This window comes from Ctenopharyngodon idella, chromosome 8, assembly GCF_019924925.1.
Source record: "Ctenopharyngodon idella isolate HZGC_01 chromosome 8, HZGC01, whole genome shotgun sequence".
Taxonomy (NCBI): domain Eukaryota; kingdom Metazoa; phylum Chordata; class Actinopteri; order Cypriniformes; family Xenocyprididae; genus Ctenopharyngodon; species Ctenopharyngodon idella.
Genome location: NC_067227.1, coordinates 10,118,450 through 10,137,906, shown reverse-complemented (window position 1 = coordinate 10,137,906; position 19,457 = coordinate 10,118,450). Strand labels below are relative to the sequence as shown.

The following is a 19,457-nucleotide window of genomic DNA, read 5'->3' as shown; positions in this document are numbered from 1 at the left end:
TTTGATCACAGGAATAAATTACACTTTATTATATATTCACATAGAAAACAACTGATTCAAATTGTAAAAATATTTCACTTTTTTTTTAAACTGTATATTTGAATATTTTTTATTTTACATAAATAATAAATAAATAATCATCTCATTATTTATTTGTAATCACTTTTCATTATTTACTGACTGCAACATTTCATTATGTATTTAATTCGTTATGTATTTCTTTGTAGTTTTTCTTATTTCATGTCATATTTCATGAAGTTTTAGTTTTTATTTATTTCCAGTTAATAATTATAGCACTTCAGTTTAAACTTATTTCAGTTTATTGCCAAGGCAACATTTCTATTCTCCATATAGTTTACATTTATATTTAATTCTATATTTGAGCTTCATTTCAGTTAACAGAAGTGTTTTAACAGTGTTAGTTGAGGATAATGAAGTCAGTCACTCACTCTCGGCGTCTCTCCTGTCCGCGGCTCCGTCCGGCAGTTTCTTCAGGTAGTCCTTCAGCAGGAGCTCGTAACGGGGAATACGCTGCACCGGCTCCAGCATGTGATGCTGCAGCGTCAGATTTCCACACACCTCCTGCTTCTGCTCACACACACACACACACACACACACACGGGGGTTCATCACACATCTGTCATTATACATAAGAGTGTATCAGGGCATCTGGATCTGTCCTCTGACCTGGATGCTATGCACGACACCCTTGAAGTTGGTGGAGCGATGCATCCACGTGTTGACCAGCTCCATGGCCCGATCGAAGTTCTTCACATACTCGCCGTACATCTTCAGGAACGGCGCTAACTTCTGCAGGATGTCCCCTATGCGGGGATTACAGCTCCTAACACACACACACACACACACACACACAGTCTGTTTATTCGTCATACGGCTCTCTGCTGGATTCTGAACAGTGTGAGTGTTTGATTCACTAGATCTGGTTCATAAGAGTCATTTGGCATAGAGTAAAAGATCCATCTTGGGATTTTAAGAATCAGTATTGGGATCGTTCTCATGAAAATTGTAATTAATCAGAAAGTTAATATTTTTTACCCAGCCATACTATTCACTATACAATTAAAGAATAATTCTGCAAGTTTTCAACCACCTTTGTATTGCTACAATGTTGGAAGCGGCCTATATACACCAATCAGGCATAACATTATGACCACCTTCCTAATATTGTGTTGGTCCCCTCTTTTGCTGCCAAAACAGCCCTGACCCGTCGAGGCATGGACTCCTCTAGACCCCTGAAGGTGTGCTGTCGTATCTGGACCAAGATGTTAGCAGCAGATCCTTTAAAGGTGCAATATGTAAAATTTTCTGTCCGCTAGAGGTCGCTAGAGGCCTATTCAAAACAAAGGCGTAGCTTGATGACGCCAAGTTTGAGCGCAGAATCTTGGGACATGTGGTCTTCACCTCACAGCCGGTGGAAAATAATCGGGATAGGACTCGCCCAGAAATCATGTTCATGGATGATTATTAACGTTACTGTAGTATGAAGCAGAGCAGGACCGAGTGTTGTGGGAGCTGAACGAGGCCGCTGGAGCGATTGCGCAACACACGCCTCACGAGCAGCGGGACTTTTATTATGCCACAGTCGCCGGCGCTGCTTCCGCTTTTCTGGTCATGAGTATGAGGTAACGCAGCTCTGTTTATCATATTAGATACATTTGAGAGTGATGAAAATGATGTTATAACGTTACTCTGTGCGTTCGCTCGGCGGCTGCTGTGAGACACTGTTACACACTGCAGTAAGATAGATCGATTTTACAATATCAGATTAAATGCTGGATGGCTTGTGTTGATTAATGGTATGCAATTAATTTTAAAACGTATTGTATGATGGAGAAAATGCTGTATTACTGTTACTAAAAATAAAGCTGCATCTGATTATGCTATGTTAGCTACTTGACAAAATAGTGTTTTTCTCTGAGGCATGGTAAAGCATGGTACTCGCAGAAAATCAAGAAAATTAGATTTAAACAATAAGACTAAACGTGTTGAGCTATATAACAATAATTAGTATTCTGTCTATAAATATATCAAAACAGTTGTTCCCTTGCCTATTAAAACATATTAAAGCATCTTTGGTGTTTCCATGGTTTCTACAAAATAAAACTGGAAACCGAGGGTAACGTGGGTATGACGCAATTTACAGGCGACTCCTCACACGTCCCGGAGCTTTGGTTAAAATTACAATTTTTTAACGATTTACAAATAGTTGGAAACATTTGGGATATTGTAAGTACTCAAGTGAACAAAATATATAACACTGGCCTAGTGGTTTTTGGATATTTTACTGCAAAATTCTTACATATTGCACCTTTAAGTCCTGTAAGTTGTGAGGTGGAGCCTCCATGGATCGGACTTGTTTGCTCAGCACATCCCACAGATGCTCGATTGGATTGAGATCTGGGGAATTTGGAGGCCAAGTCAACACCTCAAACTCGTTGTTGTGCTCCTTAAACCATTTCTGAACCATATTTGCTTTGTGGCAGGACACATTATCCTGCTGAAAGAGGCCACAGCCACCAGGGAATACCGTTTCCATGAAAGGGTGTACATGGTCTGCAACAATGCTTTGGTAGGTGGTACGTGTCATTCAGTGATTCATCAGACCAGGCCACCTTCTTCCATTGCTCCGTGGTCCAGTTCTGATGCTCACGTGTCCACTGTTGGCTCTTTCAGCGGTGGACAGGGGTCAGCATGGGCACCCTGACTGGTCTGTGTCTATGCAGCTCCATACGCAACAAACTGATGCACTGTGTATTCTGACACCTTTCTATCAGAACCAGCATTAACTTCTTGAGCAATTTGAGCTACAGTAGCTCATCTGTTGGGTTGGACCACACGTGCATCAATGAGTCTTGGCCGCCCATGACCCTGTCGCCGGTTCACCACTGTTCCTTCCTTGGAGCACTTTTGATAGACACTGACCACTGCAGACCAGGAACACCCCACAAGAGCTGCAGTTTTGGAGATGCTCTGACCCAGTCGTCTAGCCATCACAATCTGGCCCTAGTCAAAATCGCTCAAATCCTTACGCTTGCCCATTTTGACTTTGAGGATAAAATGTTCACTTGCTGCCTAATATATCCACCCACTAACAGGTGCCGTGATGAAGAGATGATCAGTGTTATTCACTTCACCTGTCAGTGCTCATAATGTTCCTGATCGGTATATAAATGAACAATGTGTGTCTGTGTGTGTGTGTGTGTGTGTCTTACCACTCCTTTGTGATGCGTGTCTGTAGTTCTGGCAGTAGGAACTGCTCATGAAAGAGGCGGATGCAGGAGATGTTGGAGAAAATTCCTGTGATGACGTCAGCAGGGATGGCAGCCTCTGTCAGACGGGCACAGAAGACCTAAACACACACACACACACACACACACACACACACACACACACACCCGCTTTATAAAAGAAACTGAAGTTGAAAGCGACACTGACACTGTTTTTCATGTTTAATACAGTAAAGCTGCTGCTTTAAATCAATCTATTGTATAAAGTGCTGTAGAAATAAATGTGACGTGACTGAAGAGCTGAATCAACAGTTTCTCACCATCAGTTGAATTATTCTTAAACGCAATTTAAATCAGGTTTTTTTTAAGATCTGCTACAGTGGGTTGACTTGCTTAGCTGAGGTTTAACTGCACTGAGACTATCAGATGAGAACAAAACGTGATCATAATTGAGCTGAATAATGACATTATTGTCTTCTGTTGAACTTGTTTCTTAAATGAAGAACTTTACATGAATGCAGGTTAATGTAAAATAACACTAATACTCTTATTTTCCTGTTTATTACTGTGAAGCTGCTTTGAAACAATCTGTATTGTATGACTTGACTTGAGCTATCAGCGGTTTAAAGTTTGTTGTGTGTTTATGGATGAGTGTCAAATTTTGCCCGAAGGAATCAGTTTGACATAAGATCAAAAACTATATATTAGAGAAGAAATAGACTAAGAGGAAGCATCGGAAACAGGAAGTAGTATGAACACAAAAAAAGCACAATTCATCTCAATGTAAATAAAGAGAAACTCAAATAACTGAATGCTCAAACACATGCAGATAAAATGGGAAACAGAGGGCCGATGATCTGTGTTTGTGTGTTACCTGGTCCAGCAGGTTGAGTCTTTTGACGTACGCTTCTTCTGTCTGAAGCAACTCTTTAGCGATGTTCAACAGCTTCTGAGAGTCAGATGGCAAACCCTGAGAGAGAGAAGACACGTCAGCTTCAGTCATCAAACTAAAAAAAACACAAAAACAAACTCCAACTTCCTTCAGATGACCGAATCAGCCAGTGTTTTACCACTGAAACAGCTGCAGGAAAGATGAGCGGTAAATGTGTCTATCAGTGAGGAAATGTGACTGTGTAACTTTATTAAAAACACGTCCACTGGCTTCAGCAGATTATGAATCATATCTTAACTTTTCTTTATAAAATATGGTTGATTACCACAGAAATAACTTTGACGTATCTTTCTTTGCAGCAATAAACCGAGCAAGTGTTTATAGTAACAGTCTACGGAGCAAATGTACCAGAGGGTTTAAAAGAAGACATGTGGAGCTTCTATTTTTCTCAAAAAATGTAAATGAATTATTCAGTAAAACTATGTTTGTTTGTTTGTTTTTTGAAGCTGTCTAAATCATCACTCATTAAAAATTGCTTTTTGAAAACATTAAAAATGGTATATTTAGCTGAAAATATTATGAGATGATAAAAAAAGAGACATGATATGTGGTTATCTAAAGGAATCTACATATGTTATTTAATATATTTCATCTATTTCAAGTCGACAGATTTAAGGAAATGAGTAGTACTTTATTTTTGGTTTCTGTTACATGTACTTAATGTAGTAATAACAGTAAATTATGCATAATTACATCATGCAACTAACCCTCATTATATAGTAAGCAGTACATGTTGTTAATTAATATTATCCAGAACTTATTACACTGTAACAAAACTGCCTTAAAATAAAGTGTAACCTGTTTAATCATGTAATATGCATTTTAGAAAGCATATTTTATATTTTTATAGTATATGGATGAACCTAAACTCGTAAAGAACCTGTCCAGATCATATTTCACCCTCAAAAACAAAAGAAAAATTATTTTGTGCCATTAAAATGAAGCATTGTGATTATTTTCATCACCAAATTCAAAGATAAAACCATGCAAAACATCTTAAATTGGCCTAAAAATGCTTCACTTCTTAAAATGTATTTTGATTTTGGGATGAAATGTTTAAGCATATGGTCTGCCACACCACATGACAGTTCAACCATACAAAAATGTATGCCACATTTAGATCAATTATGTTGAACAGATCTGTAGAGGCAAGACTGTGTGCAACCACTGTATGCGTCTGCTCATCCCACATCCTGTGACAGCATATCTATTAAAAACACATCAACATGTCAGCTGTCCACCAAACACACACCTTTCCTATGAGCAGATGTGCTGCTCACACCGGGAAACACAGGAAAGACCAGAGGTGTGTGTGTGTGTGGCGGTTTGTGGCGTGTATGGTAGTATCAGGGCGTGTGTGTGTTTGTGATCGCTGTGGGTGTGTAGGGCGACTCCTGCTGAGCGGACACAAAGATCCATTCCTGTCACACCCAACCGGCACTAAACACTCCTGCTGACTGACTAACTGCTGCGTCATGTGACGGACGGACATTTTGGTTTCGTTTGGGAGGTTTGTTTTGGTCATATTTCTGATGAATAGCACCGATGTGTGTGTGTGAGAGAGAAGAAAAGAGAGATCCTCTCATCCATGTGTTGGGAAGCAGGTGAACCTGTCGAGTGAGGGATCATCACACGCTTACAGGCCACACCCTCAGCGGGATATGAGACAGATTTAACCCTTCGCTAAGACATTCTGATCAGTGAACAGGATAGTTCACCCAAAAATGAAATGAAATGTACTCATCCTCAAGCCATCCTAGGTGTATATGACTATCTTCTTTCAGACAAACACAATCAGAGTTATATTAATAAATATCCTGGCTCTTCCAAGCTTTATAATGGTAGTGAATGGGGCTCGAGAATTTAAAGCCCAAAAAAGCACATCCATCCATCATAAAAGTAATCCTTACGACTCCAGGGGGTTAATAAAGGCCTTCTGAAGAGATGAGATGTGATTTTGTAAGAAAAATATCCATATGACTAAATATGTCACTGACCCGAATATGTAATATTTCTTCTTCTTATTATTATTATTATTAGGCCAATATGTACATATGTACATGTTTAGTGATTTCAAAGAACCATTTTTTTTTAGTGTGAAGAACATTTTAATGATCTAAAGAAGCTTTAGTGTGATGGAAAGGTTCTGTGGATGTTAAAGGATCTCAAAGGACCTTCTTCACCTTTATTTTTAAGAGTGTACAAGCGCAATGGTAACCTCACAACTAACAGAAACTCTTCTAAATTTTCAACACAAAACTCAAAAAATAACACTGAGTGTGAGTGTGTGAGTGTATGGATGGAAAAAATTATGTTGGCAAATGAGCAGCATGACAATACATTGTTAAAGACTTAGAATTATATAAATGTTCTAAGAATTGATACATTATAAAACACCATTAATGTAAATGTAGATTGTGTATGAATGCAGTGATCTTTCAAGTGAGTTTTATCTTGTTCTTGCAGCTACTGAGTTTAAAATAGTGTGCTGTGTGTCGAAGCGAACACGCTCATATTAATAAACACTCACAACCAGCAGCGGTTTCCATTGTCTTTGGTCAATTAAACCATAAATTAGTGCACACACACACACACACACAGTGTCGAAACAACACATTCAGAAAGTGCAACCCTCACGCAGTGCGATGCACGCCACTTAAACTGTTCACTTCCTCAGGACACAGAAGTGATGCATGATGATAGCAGGAGACATGTTCTCACACTGCGCTTACGGACAGATGCAGTAAACCCGGAGAGAAACATCACACTGCTCTTAAAGGTCCTTCAGCAGGACTCAATCAAGATGGCTGCTGATAATAGATCACCAGGACCCGTTACTCAACACTTCAGCTTCACCACAGCGAATTTCACATTCAAAAAAATGCACTAAAACGTCATTCATATCTCGAATCTTCTCATTCTCTGACAACACTTGCAAAAGTTTCACACAACACTTTATCACTCAGGAAACAATCATGAGCTGAAAACACTAACTCAAGCAGCACTATATAAAGATTTCATTGGTAGGATATATTTACAAAACAAGATCAATGTTCACAGCACAAAATTATTGCTAAGTTTCCACTTTTGTATAAATGCTAAAGAAATTGAAAGACTAACACTTGTGTAGGTGTTCAGCTACATCTGATTGTTTTGATAGTATTTCATTTCTTAGATTCAGAATATATTTCAATAGGGTATTATTACTGTAGAAATGTAGCAAACTGGGGTCTTGTTGAGTTTGTATAATGTTTGGGGTTAACTTAAGTGTGTAAATTGGTCTGTAGGTTCATAGATGAGTTTCGCCGGTGTTTGTGTTTGAGTGTGAAATGAATTAACCTCATTTGAAAGAAGTCGGCGTTGGATGTATTTCCTGTCAAAGCAATGATGAATGATGCTCAGTTCAGCTCACACAGACTGATGTTGTGTTCAGATTAGATAAACGTGTTCTAGTGAATATAAAACTGTAAAAACACTTTAACTCGGTGTGTTTATGTGCGTCACTTATTTTGACCCACAGCTGACGTCATCAGAAGTGACTCTACTGTACGTGTGTGTGTTCAAGGTCATCCACTGTAAAAATACGACACAGTGTACTGTATTAAAATGTTTTGATTTTTTGCAGGTGTTTTAACTCTATTTTTAATTACGCATTGTGTCATGTTTTAAGGGTTAACGGAAATGTGTGTAAAATTAATGGATAATGTCCTGGAAGAAAATTACCATTATTTATTTTTCTCTCAGTGTATGATGTCAGACCAGTATCATTTTAGTTTTATTAAAATTTTGAATTAGCTTTTATTTTTATATTTTTAAGTTATATGTTAATTTTATTTTATTTATATTTAGCTTAAATTTATTTTTTATTTCAGTTTTAGTTATTTCTAGTTTTTTATTTTTTTCCAGTTAATAATTTCAGTGCTTCAACTTAAACTTCTTTCAGTTTTTTGCCAAAGTTCATTCAGTTAAACTTTTAAAATAATATTTATATTTTATTTCAGCTTTATTTCAATCAACAGAAATGTTGGAAACAATTTATAATAAGGTCTCATTAGTTAATGCATCAGTCAACACGAACTAACTATGAAAAATATATTTTTACAGCAATAAAAATGAATTAATTGACTAATATATTTAATTAATAAAATTACAGTTGTTCATTGTTTGTTCATGTTAGTTTAGTGCATTAACTCATGTTAACAGATACAACTTTTGATTTTAATAATATATTAGTACATGCAGAAATCAACATTACCTAAGATTAAAATGCTGTATAATTATTGTTTATCGTTAGTTCATGTTAACTAATGAAACCTTATTGTAAAGTCTTACTGAAATGTTTAGTTAACGATAATAACCGTTTCAGGCTCAGGAGTGTGTTTAAAGCATCATTAGCCAAATATGGTCGCAAGTTCCACCATTAACAACATAATTAACGATTTATCATTTCCTGAAACCATAGTCCAAACGCACATTCGTGAACAGTGTCAAACTTGTGTGGTTGCAACTGCAGCTCTCTAGCTGTGATGAGAAGAAGTTTCAGTAACACTTTGTTTTAGGGTCTTTTTAGGGTCTTTACGGGAACCTGCGATAAATCAAACATCAAATAAAGTGACACAATGGGAAACAGAGCTCAGGATTCCTCAGAAAGCGTGTGTGTGTGTGTCTGTGCTCTTACTCTGAGTTCCAGGCTCTCGGGATCTTCTCCGCTCCCTTCCTCCAGGTCGCTGTCTTCATCCTGCGTCGAGTCCCGCTTGTTGCCAGTGGCGGCGCATGACATGCTCTCGGTTTCCGTGGCGATGCTGTCGTTCCTGTCCTCCTCCTCGATAGGGTCCTCATTGGGGAAGCCCTCGCCATCCGCCCCGCATGAGGGACTGTCGATGCCGCTGTCCCGATTCGGGATCTTCCCGTTGGCTTCAGTGCCCTCGTGACTCTGCGGTGGCTCCACCACATCACTACACTCACCGTGATTATCCTCCTGTCCACTGCTGGAATGTTTTTTATGCTCTTTTTGAAGTCCTTCTGCAATTTCTACATCCTTCGCAGAGTCCATTTGGAAGGAGTTTGAGCCGGACAATCCCAAAAGCTCTGAGATTTCACTAGGTTTAAACATCAGTCCATCCGCTGAGCCAAAGTTCCCAGAATCCTGCGCAGCCGGAGGCTGATCTGCGGCTGGAGAATCCATGGCGTTCCTTTGCTGGAGACCCAGAATCGGAAACCTTAAAAGATAAATAAACAATAACGGTCTAGACAAAATCACAAAATTTGACATCTTAAACATTTTTAACAGATAAAGAACAAACAATATTGTTTGAATCACTTTCAGGACGATTCTTTTTCCAGCTGATGAAGGATAAAAACATCCAATCAGCCAATCAGAATCCATCCTGCTTTAATGAGCTTGAGCATTCAAAGACACAGACACAAAACTGCAGCGCGAGATTATAATAAACAGAACGATATCGTGTCTGGTGTGGATGATGATATGGGGTTACACTTCATTTTAAGAGTATCCTTGTTACAGTGTACTGAGTAACAACAGCACTTAATATATAATTAGGGTTAGGGTTTGGTTGAGGGTTATTTGCTTGTTATTATGCATAATTTACTGTTATTACTATAGTAAGTACAGTGGAGAACAAAATTAGAGAACAGCATACAATTTCCTAAATTTCAAGGTCACTACTTAGTCCTATTTGAAGTTATACTAACAGGAATAGTGCCATTTTTTTAAAATCATATTTCATAAGTTAAATATATTTTGAAGCACAGTACTGTATTTAAACTTAAAGGGTTAGTTCCCCCAAAAATGAAAATTGTGTCATTAATTACTCACCCTCATGTCGTTCCACACCCGTAAGACCTTCGTTCATCTTCAGAACACAAATTAAGATATTTTTGATGAAATCTGAGAGGTATATGACTCGTCCATAGACAGCAATATAATCAACACTTTCAAGGTCCAGAAAGGTACTAAAGACATCGTTAAAACAGTCACATGACTGCAGTGGTTCAACCTTAATGTTATGAAGAGACGAGAATACTTTGTGCGCAAAAACAAAACAAAATAATGACTTTATTCAACAATATCTAGTGATGGGTGATTTCAAAACACTGCTTCATGAAGCTTCGAAGCTTTATGAATCTTTTGTTTTGAATAAGTGGTTCGGAGCGTGTATCAAACTGCCAAAGTCATGTGATTTCAGTAAACAAGGCTTCGTTACGTTATTAGTGTTTCGAAATGTTTTGAAATTTCAATAGTTCACGTTTGATACGCGCTCCGAACCACTTATTCAAAACAAAAGATTCATAAAGCTTCGAAGCTTCATGAAGCAGCGTTTTGAAATCACCCATCACTAGATATTGTTGAATAAAGTCATTATTTTGTTTTTTTGGAACACAAAAAGTATTCTCGTCGCTTTATAATATTAAGGTTGAACCACTGCAGTCACATGACTGTTTTAAATATGTCTTTAAATATGTCTTCTAGATCTTGAAAGTGTTGATGATCTTGTTGTCAATGGAGGCCTCACTGAGCCATCAGATTTCATCAAAAATATCTTCATTTGTGTTCCAGAAGATGAACGAAGGTCTTAGGGGTGTGGAACGACATGAGGGTGAGTAATAAATGACTGAAATCTCATTTTTGGGTGAACTAACCCTTTAATGGAGACAACTGAAAAATTACTCTGGTCAAAATTAGTGAACACTTTCAGATACCTCTTAAGTCACTGGTGTTAATCTGGCACCTGGTGCTAATTTCCTTAATTATCTGGCAAACCCTATTTAACTGGCAGCAAACTTTCCAGTTCTCACTGACTTTGCAAGATGGCGAGCTGTTCTTCTAGGTGACCTAAACCCTATGGCAGCAGGTCGTCCAGATGAAGGCCAAAGAGATTTTCAGCTATTGCAAGAGAAGTCGGTCGTTCCAAATCTGTGATTTCTAGAATATTGGAGCTTTACAAAGACACTAATTCATTAAGTCCCCCAAAAAGGCTGGTCATCCATGTAAGACAAATGTACGACAGGACAGGACGATGCAGAGACTTTCAGTCGGTTCAACACTGCAGCAGGAATTGCTCGCCAGTTCAGAGCCGAACATGGTAAGGATCTGTCTCACCATACAAGCCTCTCATCAGCAGAAAGAATCAAAAGTCTAGACTAAAGGAGCATGTTGTGTGTACTTGTCCACTTTAAAGTTCACTTTAGTGAAGAAAGCAAGTTTAATTTATTTGGGTGTTAATTTGGTGTCAAACTGGGGAAAAACTGAACCCAAAGTGTGTAAAGAAGTCAGCGTAAGGTGGAGGAGGAAGTTTCGTGGTTTAGAGGATGTTTCTGCTGCAGGAGTTGGTTTTCGTATACAGCTACATGGCTGGGTGAATGTTATCAGAACCCTACTTCAGCAACATGTGGTTCGGCCTGCAATTTTCATACAAGACAATATGCCCCCGTCACACTGCAAAACAAGTAAAGCAGTTCCTTGAAGCTGAGAACACTGAAATAATGAAATGGCCAGCCCAGAGTCCTGATCCAAACTCGACTGAAAATCTATGGAAGATCCTTGGCGACAAAGTTACGGCTAAGAAACCCACTACAGTTACCGAAATAAAGGTTTTTGTTGAAGTTCCTTGGTTATTTTGTAAAACATGCTAATAGAACAATGGTATACCCACAGCTAATATTTCTCTAAATTTCATGCAATGATGATTAACAATATTTCTGTGTTTTTAAACTGTTCTCTAATTTTGATCTCCACTGTATATGTAAGACGTGTAACAAGGACACTGTAAAATAAACTGTTACTGTACTGTTGATTAATGAATTAACAAACATGTGCATGAGCGTATGATGGCACTGGCCAATCAGAGCCTTTAGATTCGTCACCGGAGTTTTTGTTTAGTGCGTGACTAACTCATTAAAAAAATTTAATGTACTCCATTTATTGACATTAATAACCCTTATTACAATATGAAGAGTGATAATCAACAATAATGATTTGTCACAATACTCCACCCTGTAACCAGTTCCTTTATAACGGCATTTACATAATAATACAAAACCGTCATGTAAATACATGCATGCAGCTTCTGTTCCACGTTTACACTATAAAGATGGCTTTTAATTATTTTTTTTTTTTTATTATATTGGTAACATTCTACATAATTCTGATTGATCAAATTGGTTAAATTTAAGTATTTGACAATAAATGTACAATACGGCACTTTATACAATACAAATTGTTTCAAGCAATAGAAAAAAACAGAATCAATGATGTAAACTTCATCAAATATGAGACAAACTCAAACTCTGATGTAAAGGACAATAGTGTTGTTATTCAGTTCAGTGACTGTGTAAAGTTCATCAACCATGAAACGAGTTCAATTCAGCAACAGAGGACAATAGATTCGTTATCTGTTCAGTTCAAACTGCAGACATAAAACACAACACAGATATATTTAATAAGCTAATGGAAAAGTTCATTTCTAGAGTTTTGTTAAGACACACTTTATATTGGGTGACTTTAACTACTATGTATGTGTTTATTGTGTTGATGTATGTGGGTACGGGTAAGGTTAGGAAGCTTTAAGAGTGTAATTATACCTGTTAACTACAGAAATGCAGGTGTTTTTAAAATACAAGTACAATGTAAATACATGTATGTACACAATAGGTTGATTAATTTAAACATCAGTACATAGTAGTTAAAGACACCTGATATAAAATGGGATCAGATTTGTGTTCAATCACGTACCTGGAGCTGTGGAAGCTCTGGATGAGCCGGCCCACACTCGGCCCTGCTGACGGGACTCCGGGTCTCAGGGGAGGACGGGGAAGGGGGCGGCAGGGCGCGGGAGGGACGCGAGCCCGCAGGTGCACAGGCTTAGGGGGTACTGAGAGACACACAGAGACAGAAGACGCTCAGACAGACTCGATCACACTCCAGGACCTTCGCTTGCACCCGAGAGATTCCCCTCCATTCCCATCGCTCCGCAGTCGCATGCAAACAAGCAATCGAAAGCCAGTTAAGAGTAAGAAAGTAAGATGGAGACACTTCAGCTGTCCGAGAAACTGACTTCCTGAAGTGAGAGCAGGAAGTGGAGATGAGCGTGCGAAAAGAGCTGCGGTTATACAACGAGATACAAACACACACACAACAAAAAGTCAAGTAAAGAAGATGAAGAGTGTGTGTGCATGAGCGGATAAACTGCTTCAAATGAGTTTAAATATGTGAAGTGTTTATTAGATGAGATGCATAAGTGCGTTAGGACTGAGTGAAATATAACATTAATGATGCAATTTACAAAGTCAAGCTGAATTCAGGAAGCAGAGCTGAATTCTGAGCTGTCTGCACTTCCTTCCTCTGTCTGTTTTGCACTATATGTGAAAGCCACAGAAATAGTTCACACACACTGCAAACACACACTTATGCTGGAAAACCAGAAACAGGACAAATAAAATCATTGATGCGTTGCGTGACTGAACAACAGTGAACTGTTTAATACCGTGTGGTTTTGACTTCTGGAGCGTGGCTGAGGGATGGGGGCGTGGCCTCTCTGTGAGCTGGGCGGGGCATGGCCTGGTAGGGGGCGGAGTCTTGTTTTTCTGAGGCTGCTCTACAGATCCACAGGGGTACAAATCTACAGAAAGAAGCAGAAAAAAAAACAGTATCAATGCGTATGTGATGCCACAGATCTTTAAAGAACTGATATCGATTCTTAAATCCCAAAAACTGATCTTTTAGTCTATGCTGTTTTCAGTTGATGAATGAACATAACTTTGTAGCTCCTCCCATCCAATAAATAGAAATAATCTTTGTGCGTTGTTACTTCTGATATGAAACAAAGTCTCATCTTTCAAATTCTGTCACTAGATTCAGTCAATAAATGCGTTTTTGTGTCTGATTATTGTGTGGTGACAGATGGCTGTAGTTGCAGCGATCACCTCTTCCTCTTTACTACATGTTACAGCAGCAAATAAACATGAATGAACATCAGAAGATACAGAACAACTTCCTGAAATGAATCATGAATCATGTGATCCGTCAATCAGTGTTTCAACCGTGGAAAGACGTCAATAAAACAGCTGGAGAACAATATGACACTTAACGTCACATTTACCTCAGAAAAGACATTCATAATAGCTAGAAAAATAATTGTACAGAGAAGCGTTTTGATAAAATATATGCATTATATTACGTTTATATTTTTACTCAATCTGTTCTTCAATATTTAAAGGGGTCATGAATTGAGAAATCAACTTTTCCTTAAGCTTCTATTACATTAGAGGTCATCATACTATAAGAATATCCTGAAAACTTCCTTGTTAGTCCAATAAAAGCTTTTATTAACACCAGGCCCAGCGAACAACTCGTCCCTTCATAGAGAGGTGAAACTCCGCCTCCACAGAAGAAATCAACGCCTACTTCATCACTGCAACAGTAGTCCCACCCACTGGTGTGTTAGTGAGATGAGGAGGAGAGAAGAGCGATACAGGACTAAAATAACATTACCTTTCAAAGATCCTAATCCTAATTATTTTCAACAATGTGAATGTCTCAGTTAAGCTTTATTTATTTGTATTCGGTACATTTCGCTGTGGATTCTTTGGTAAATCAATCACGTTCTTTGTCTGTGTGTCAGTAAATCAAACCAGCGACTAAATTCTCAACTTCACATTGTTTCTCTTAGTAGGATGAAAATAATCGGTTATTTAAACGTGATTAAATTATACATAGAAAGCAATCAAAGAACGCTCCCTTTACAGTCGCTGAAGCTGTCAATCAAACAGCGCAAGTTTATCAGTGGACTCGCACCAAAAATTGAGTTTCAATGACAAGATCACTGCTTTCATGAGCTCAATAACATGTCTGTGATTGGCTACAATGTTCATCACTGCAACCTTTCATGCCACCATCTAAATATAATGCCACAGATCTAAATGTAATGCAGCACTTTTCATACTAACATCTAAATCTACCAGCAGCTTTCAAAACTGTGTGCATTTGAGTACTGATTCACTGTGTCTCAGGGACTCTTGTTTTGATAATCTGTTGTCTTGATGTAGTTTAGTTCCTGTTTCCTTGTTTCTATTGTCATCTTGTTAGTTTCCATAGATACCCTTGTTTGTTATCATGTATAACGTCATCATGTATCATCATGTGTATTTAAACCCTCAGTCATCTTCAGCTCATTGTCTTGTGCTGGTGTTTCTCTGTATGGTTCCTAGTGGTTATTAAATGTGAGTCTATCATCCTTCCTGTGTCTGTGTCATTGTTGTGGATCAAGTCAAGTCAGTACGTGACAAACATTTTCCCAACATTTACATTTGAACCCATAGACTCCCACTGTAACTGTATTACTGAACACACAACTTCATTTTTACAAAGTGAGGGATGCGTGTGAATTATTTTCTGTGGTAACTGACAGCATGTTGTAGCCCAAAGACATTACACCATAGAGGCTGTAACGAACCCAGAAAACACCACAAAAATAAAGACATATGCTAGACATTTCACACAGTCTAATTACCATTCTGCTGTTTCATCTCATTATAATTACACATTCTGTCCAGCAGCTGAGAGACTCGACCTTTATCACAAGCAGACAGACAGCAGCCATCGACTGAAGCATCAGTACAGACATGATTACATCTCAAAATCTACTGATCACTCTTCACTACAGACCACAGAACTCATTCAGCATTTGCATGAACGTTTGTCTTGACAGTCTTGATGACAAATACATGTAGATAACACATTTCACAGGATTAACCTTAAATCTGAACACTTCATCAAAGTCAGTCCAATGAGGTCAATAAATACATCAATCTACACCCCACAGGAAAGAAAAACATGTAACATCAACAGTTTCTCCTAAATGATGAGATCAAATGGAAACTTCAGTCAGATAATCTCAGAAAAGTCCTCAACAATCTCTCAAACTGTGCTTACTTTGACCAAGATAAAGTCTGCCATCAAAACTAAGAGATCTTGAACTCAAAAGTCTTCAAATAAAACTCAAGACCATAATAATACTCTATACTGGTACTAGTTTTATAGTCTACTGGAGAATATAAACAAGTTTAGGAGAAACATCAGAAAAGATGATGTTTATTAACTGGATACTTAAAACAAAATGATTATGATTGTTGATATCTCCATGTCTTGTGAGCTGTGAGAAAGCAACCTTCGAGAAATAATGTCAGAGAAACAAAGAAAAACGTGAGACTTACTTACTGCTCTGATAGTCCAATAAGTTTCTCTCCTCAGGACTGACTCAAACTGTTTGGTGTGTGTCTGCAGCCACCTCCCTGTTAGCTCATGAATATGTAAAGCACACACACACACACACACACCTGTGACAGGTGAGTAAAACTGCAACTGCTGTTGTTAGCAGCGGAGAACTACACTTGCCAAACCCGCTTTACACGCAACCCTGTGTGTGTGTGTGTGTGTGTGTGTGTGTGTGTGTGTGTGCGCTTAACTATAATTTAGAGACACAAATGAGCTAAATCCGTCTAAATCTGCCTTTGGGAACATTCCGGAGCTTCCTTAATTATAGAACACAGTTTTAATAAAGCAAATTTGACCCTATTCGCTTTATCCAAACGCATGTTTCCGGCTTTAATATGAACAAGGCATGAATACACGTTATTCCAAATAAAAGAAAAGGGGATTCAAAATCTTTCAAAAAAAAAAAAAAAACCCTGGTTGCAGAAACGACTTTCCTTTTCAGTTGATGTCATTAATCCCTCTTATTGTTCAACCGTCTGTCATACAGAGACACACCAATCTATTCCTTATCCTACATTTGTTTATTTGACATTGAATATCCTGCTTCAGTGTGAAATACATCATATTATGTATTTAAAAGGATTGTGAATGATTCTTACGGGTACGCTGATTTTAAATGATTAAATAACTGAACTAATAGAGAGAAAAAAAAAATGGGAGAAATCCAAATAACTGAGTTATTGTTAATAGCTGCAACACTGATACTTCATGCTCTTCACACACACACACACACACACACACACACATATACATCACTATATAAATGGGTACATTCCATAGACTTCTGTTGTGTTTGTATACGGCAACTTATATATATATATATATATATATAATTTTTTTTTTTTTTTTTTTTTTTTTTTACAAATGAGAATGTCCTCAAAGGTTTTGTCAGATTTATCCCACTTATGGGTACAATTTTCCCCAAGATATATTTAAGTAGGTACAAACACATGATTCAGATGAAGGTCAGGACATGTGTTAGTAAGTCTCTGGGTCAGTCTTGGATTTCTCCTGCAGCTGAGCTCTCAAGATACTAGCTGTGTCCCAATTCAGAGGCTGCATCCTTCGACGTCTGTGAAGGGCGAACTGAGCATTGTTAAATGGGACAGTCTAGCCTACAGAGGATTGCTCTTGTCGTGACAGCTACTGTTGATGAGCAGCAGTAACGTTTGTACTGGACTTTTTTAAAAATTATTTTCAACTGTCTGAAAACAAAAAAAGCGTTCACAAACTGTCTAAATATGTTCAGCTTGGTCCTTTTATGCACATAATATAGATTAACTACAGACAGGTATCCCTTCTTCTATTTATTGCTAAGACACTTGAATAAGTCTCTACCTTACAGACAACAACCAGTCTGGTTTCAAAAGCGGACACTCAACTGAGACTGGCCTGCTCTTGGTTACTGAAGCCCTGAGACTGGCAAGAGCAGCTTCTAAAATCATCAGTACTCATCTTGCTGGATCTGATTTTGACACAGTTAACCACCAGATCCTCCTGTCAACCCTCATGACAAAGGGCAGCTCAGGAACCACACTCCAATGGTTTAAGTCTTACCTCTCAGGTAGATCCTTCAGAGTGTCTTGGAAGAGTAAGATGTCTAAGTCGCAACATCTAGCTACTGGGGTGCCTCAGGGCTCGGTGCTTGGACCACTTCTCTTCTCCATCTACATGTCATCACTAGGATCTGTCATTCAGATACATGGCTTTTCCCATCACTGCTATGCTGATGACACACAACTCAACCTCTCATTCCTGCCAGATGATCCGACGGTAGCTGCTCATATCTCAACCCAACACTTCATCACAACTTCTCTATTCAGCTAGGTTCATCAACCATAACTCCATCCAGAACAGCCAGAAACCTTGGAGTCGTGTTGGATTATCAGTTAAACTTTGTAGACGACATTGCTAGAACTGCCCGGTCCTGAAGATTTGCCTTATACAACATTAGGAAGATCAGGCTCTTCCTATCAGAGCATGCTACACAACTCCTTGCCCAAGCTCTTGTTCTACCCAGACTGTACTTTAATGTTGTCAAACCTCTGCAACTGATCCAGAATGCTGCAGCAAGAGCAAACAAGCCGAAGAGAGCACACATCACACCTCTCTTCATCAATCTGCACTGGTTGCCAATAGCCACTTGCATCAAATTCAAGGCACTGATGTTTGCCTACAGAACAATCACGGGCTCTGCACCACTATACCTAGACTCTACTTCAGACTTATGTGCCTTCCAGAAGTTTGCATTCTGCAAGTGAATGGCACCTTGTGGTGCCATCCCAAAGAGGCACAGAATCACCTTCACAGACCTTTACCTGGACTATTCCCTGCTGGTAGAATGACCAGTCTAAGGGCAGGGACACACCAAACTGATGCCAAAAAACTAGTGCCGATGAAAGCCGACAGTGATGTCACCTCGCTTCGCCTCGCGTCGGGGCAAAAAAAGCTGCACTTAAACACTCCGAAAGGACTACAGCAAACTGTCAACTGGCACGTGCGTTCTGCGCCTGCATGTAAAGGAGACAACTGCCCATTTCATATTCGTCTATATTCATCATTAAAAAAGGGAAACCGGCACTGCAGGCTGTAGATGCACAAACCGTAAACAAAGCGGTACGTGATTACCGTTTTGAACATCAATCATGCTGATAACTTTCTATATTCCACTCCGCTCGTGTTCATATTAAAATATTCACCCAGGAACACTCAGGTAAGATGACGTAAAATTAGAACAGCCTTCTGTCTGTACCGCCTTGACTCCCTATTTTGCTCTTATTCTCGTTCGCTAAGCTGAACAGCCAATCGGAGTTCTCTCTCTCACCGACGGCCAGACACCAATTCTACATGTTGAATTGGCCCCAAAAAAAACTGATGGTGTCCAACTAGAGCCAACGGTGCAGAACACACTGAAAAATCTAAGTTGGCCGAAGCTCAACAACGACCCGACATTGCCCGACGGCCG

The 19,457-nt window shown here is 38.7% G+C and overlaps 1 protein-coding gene across 5 annotated transcripts in view; it reads right to left on the bottom strand.

The window, feature by feature from the left end:
* fgd (faciogenital dysplasia) overlaps positions 1 to 19,457 on the bottom strand; it is a 43,841-nt gene that overhangs the window by 10,860 nt on the left and 13,524 nt on the right. For 3 of the 5 annotated variants that reach the window (XM_051902470.1, XM_051902473.1, XM_051902472.1), the window contains exons 2-8: positions 13,704 to 13,838; positions 12,953 to 13,091; positions 8,879 to 9,419; positions 4,123 to 4,218; positions 3,234 to 3,370; positions 688 to 844; positions 450 to 588 (exon numbers count right to left, since the gene is read on the bottom strand). In XM_051902470.1, coding sequence (XP_051758430.1) covers positions 450 to 588; positions 688 to 844; positions 3,234 to 3,370; positions 4,123 to 4,218; positions 8,879 to 9,419; positions 12,953 to 13,091; positions 13,704 to 13,838 — 1,344 coding nt within the window. Of the gene's footprint in view, positions 1 to 449; positions 589 to 687; positions 845 to 3,233; positions 3,371 to 4,122; positions 4,219 to 8,878; positions 9,420 to 12,952; positions 13,092 to 13,703; positions 13,839 to 16,431; positions 16,456 to 19,457 lie in introns of those variants that run through there. The other 2 variants (XM_051902471.1, XM_051902474.1) reach the window with 2 other exon arrangements.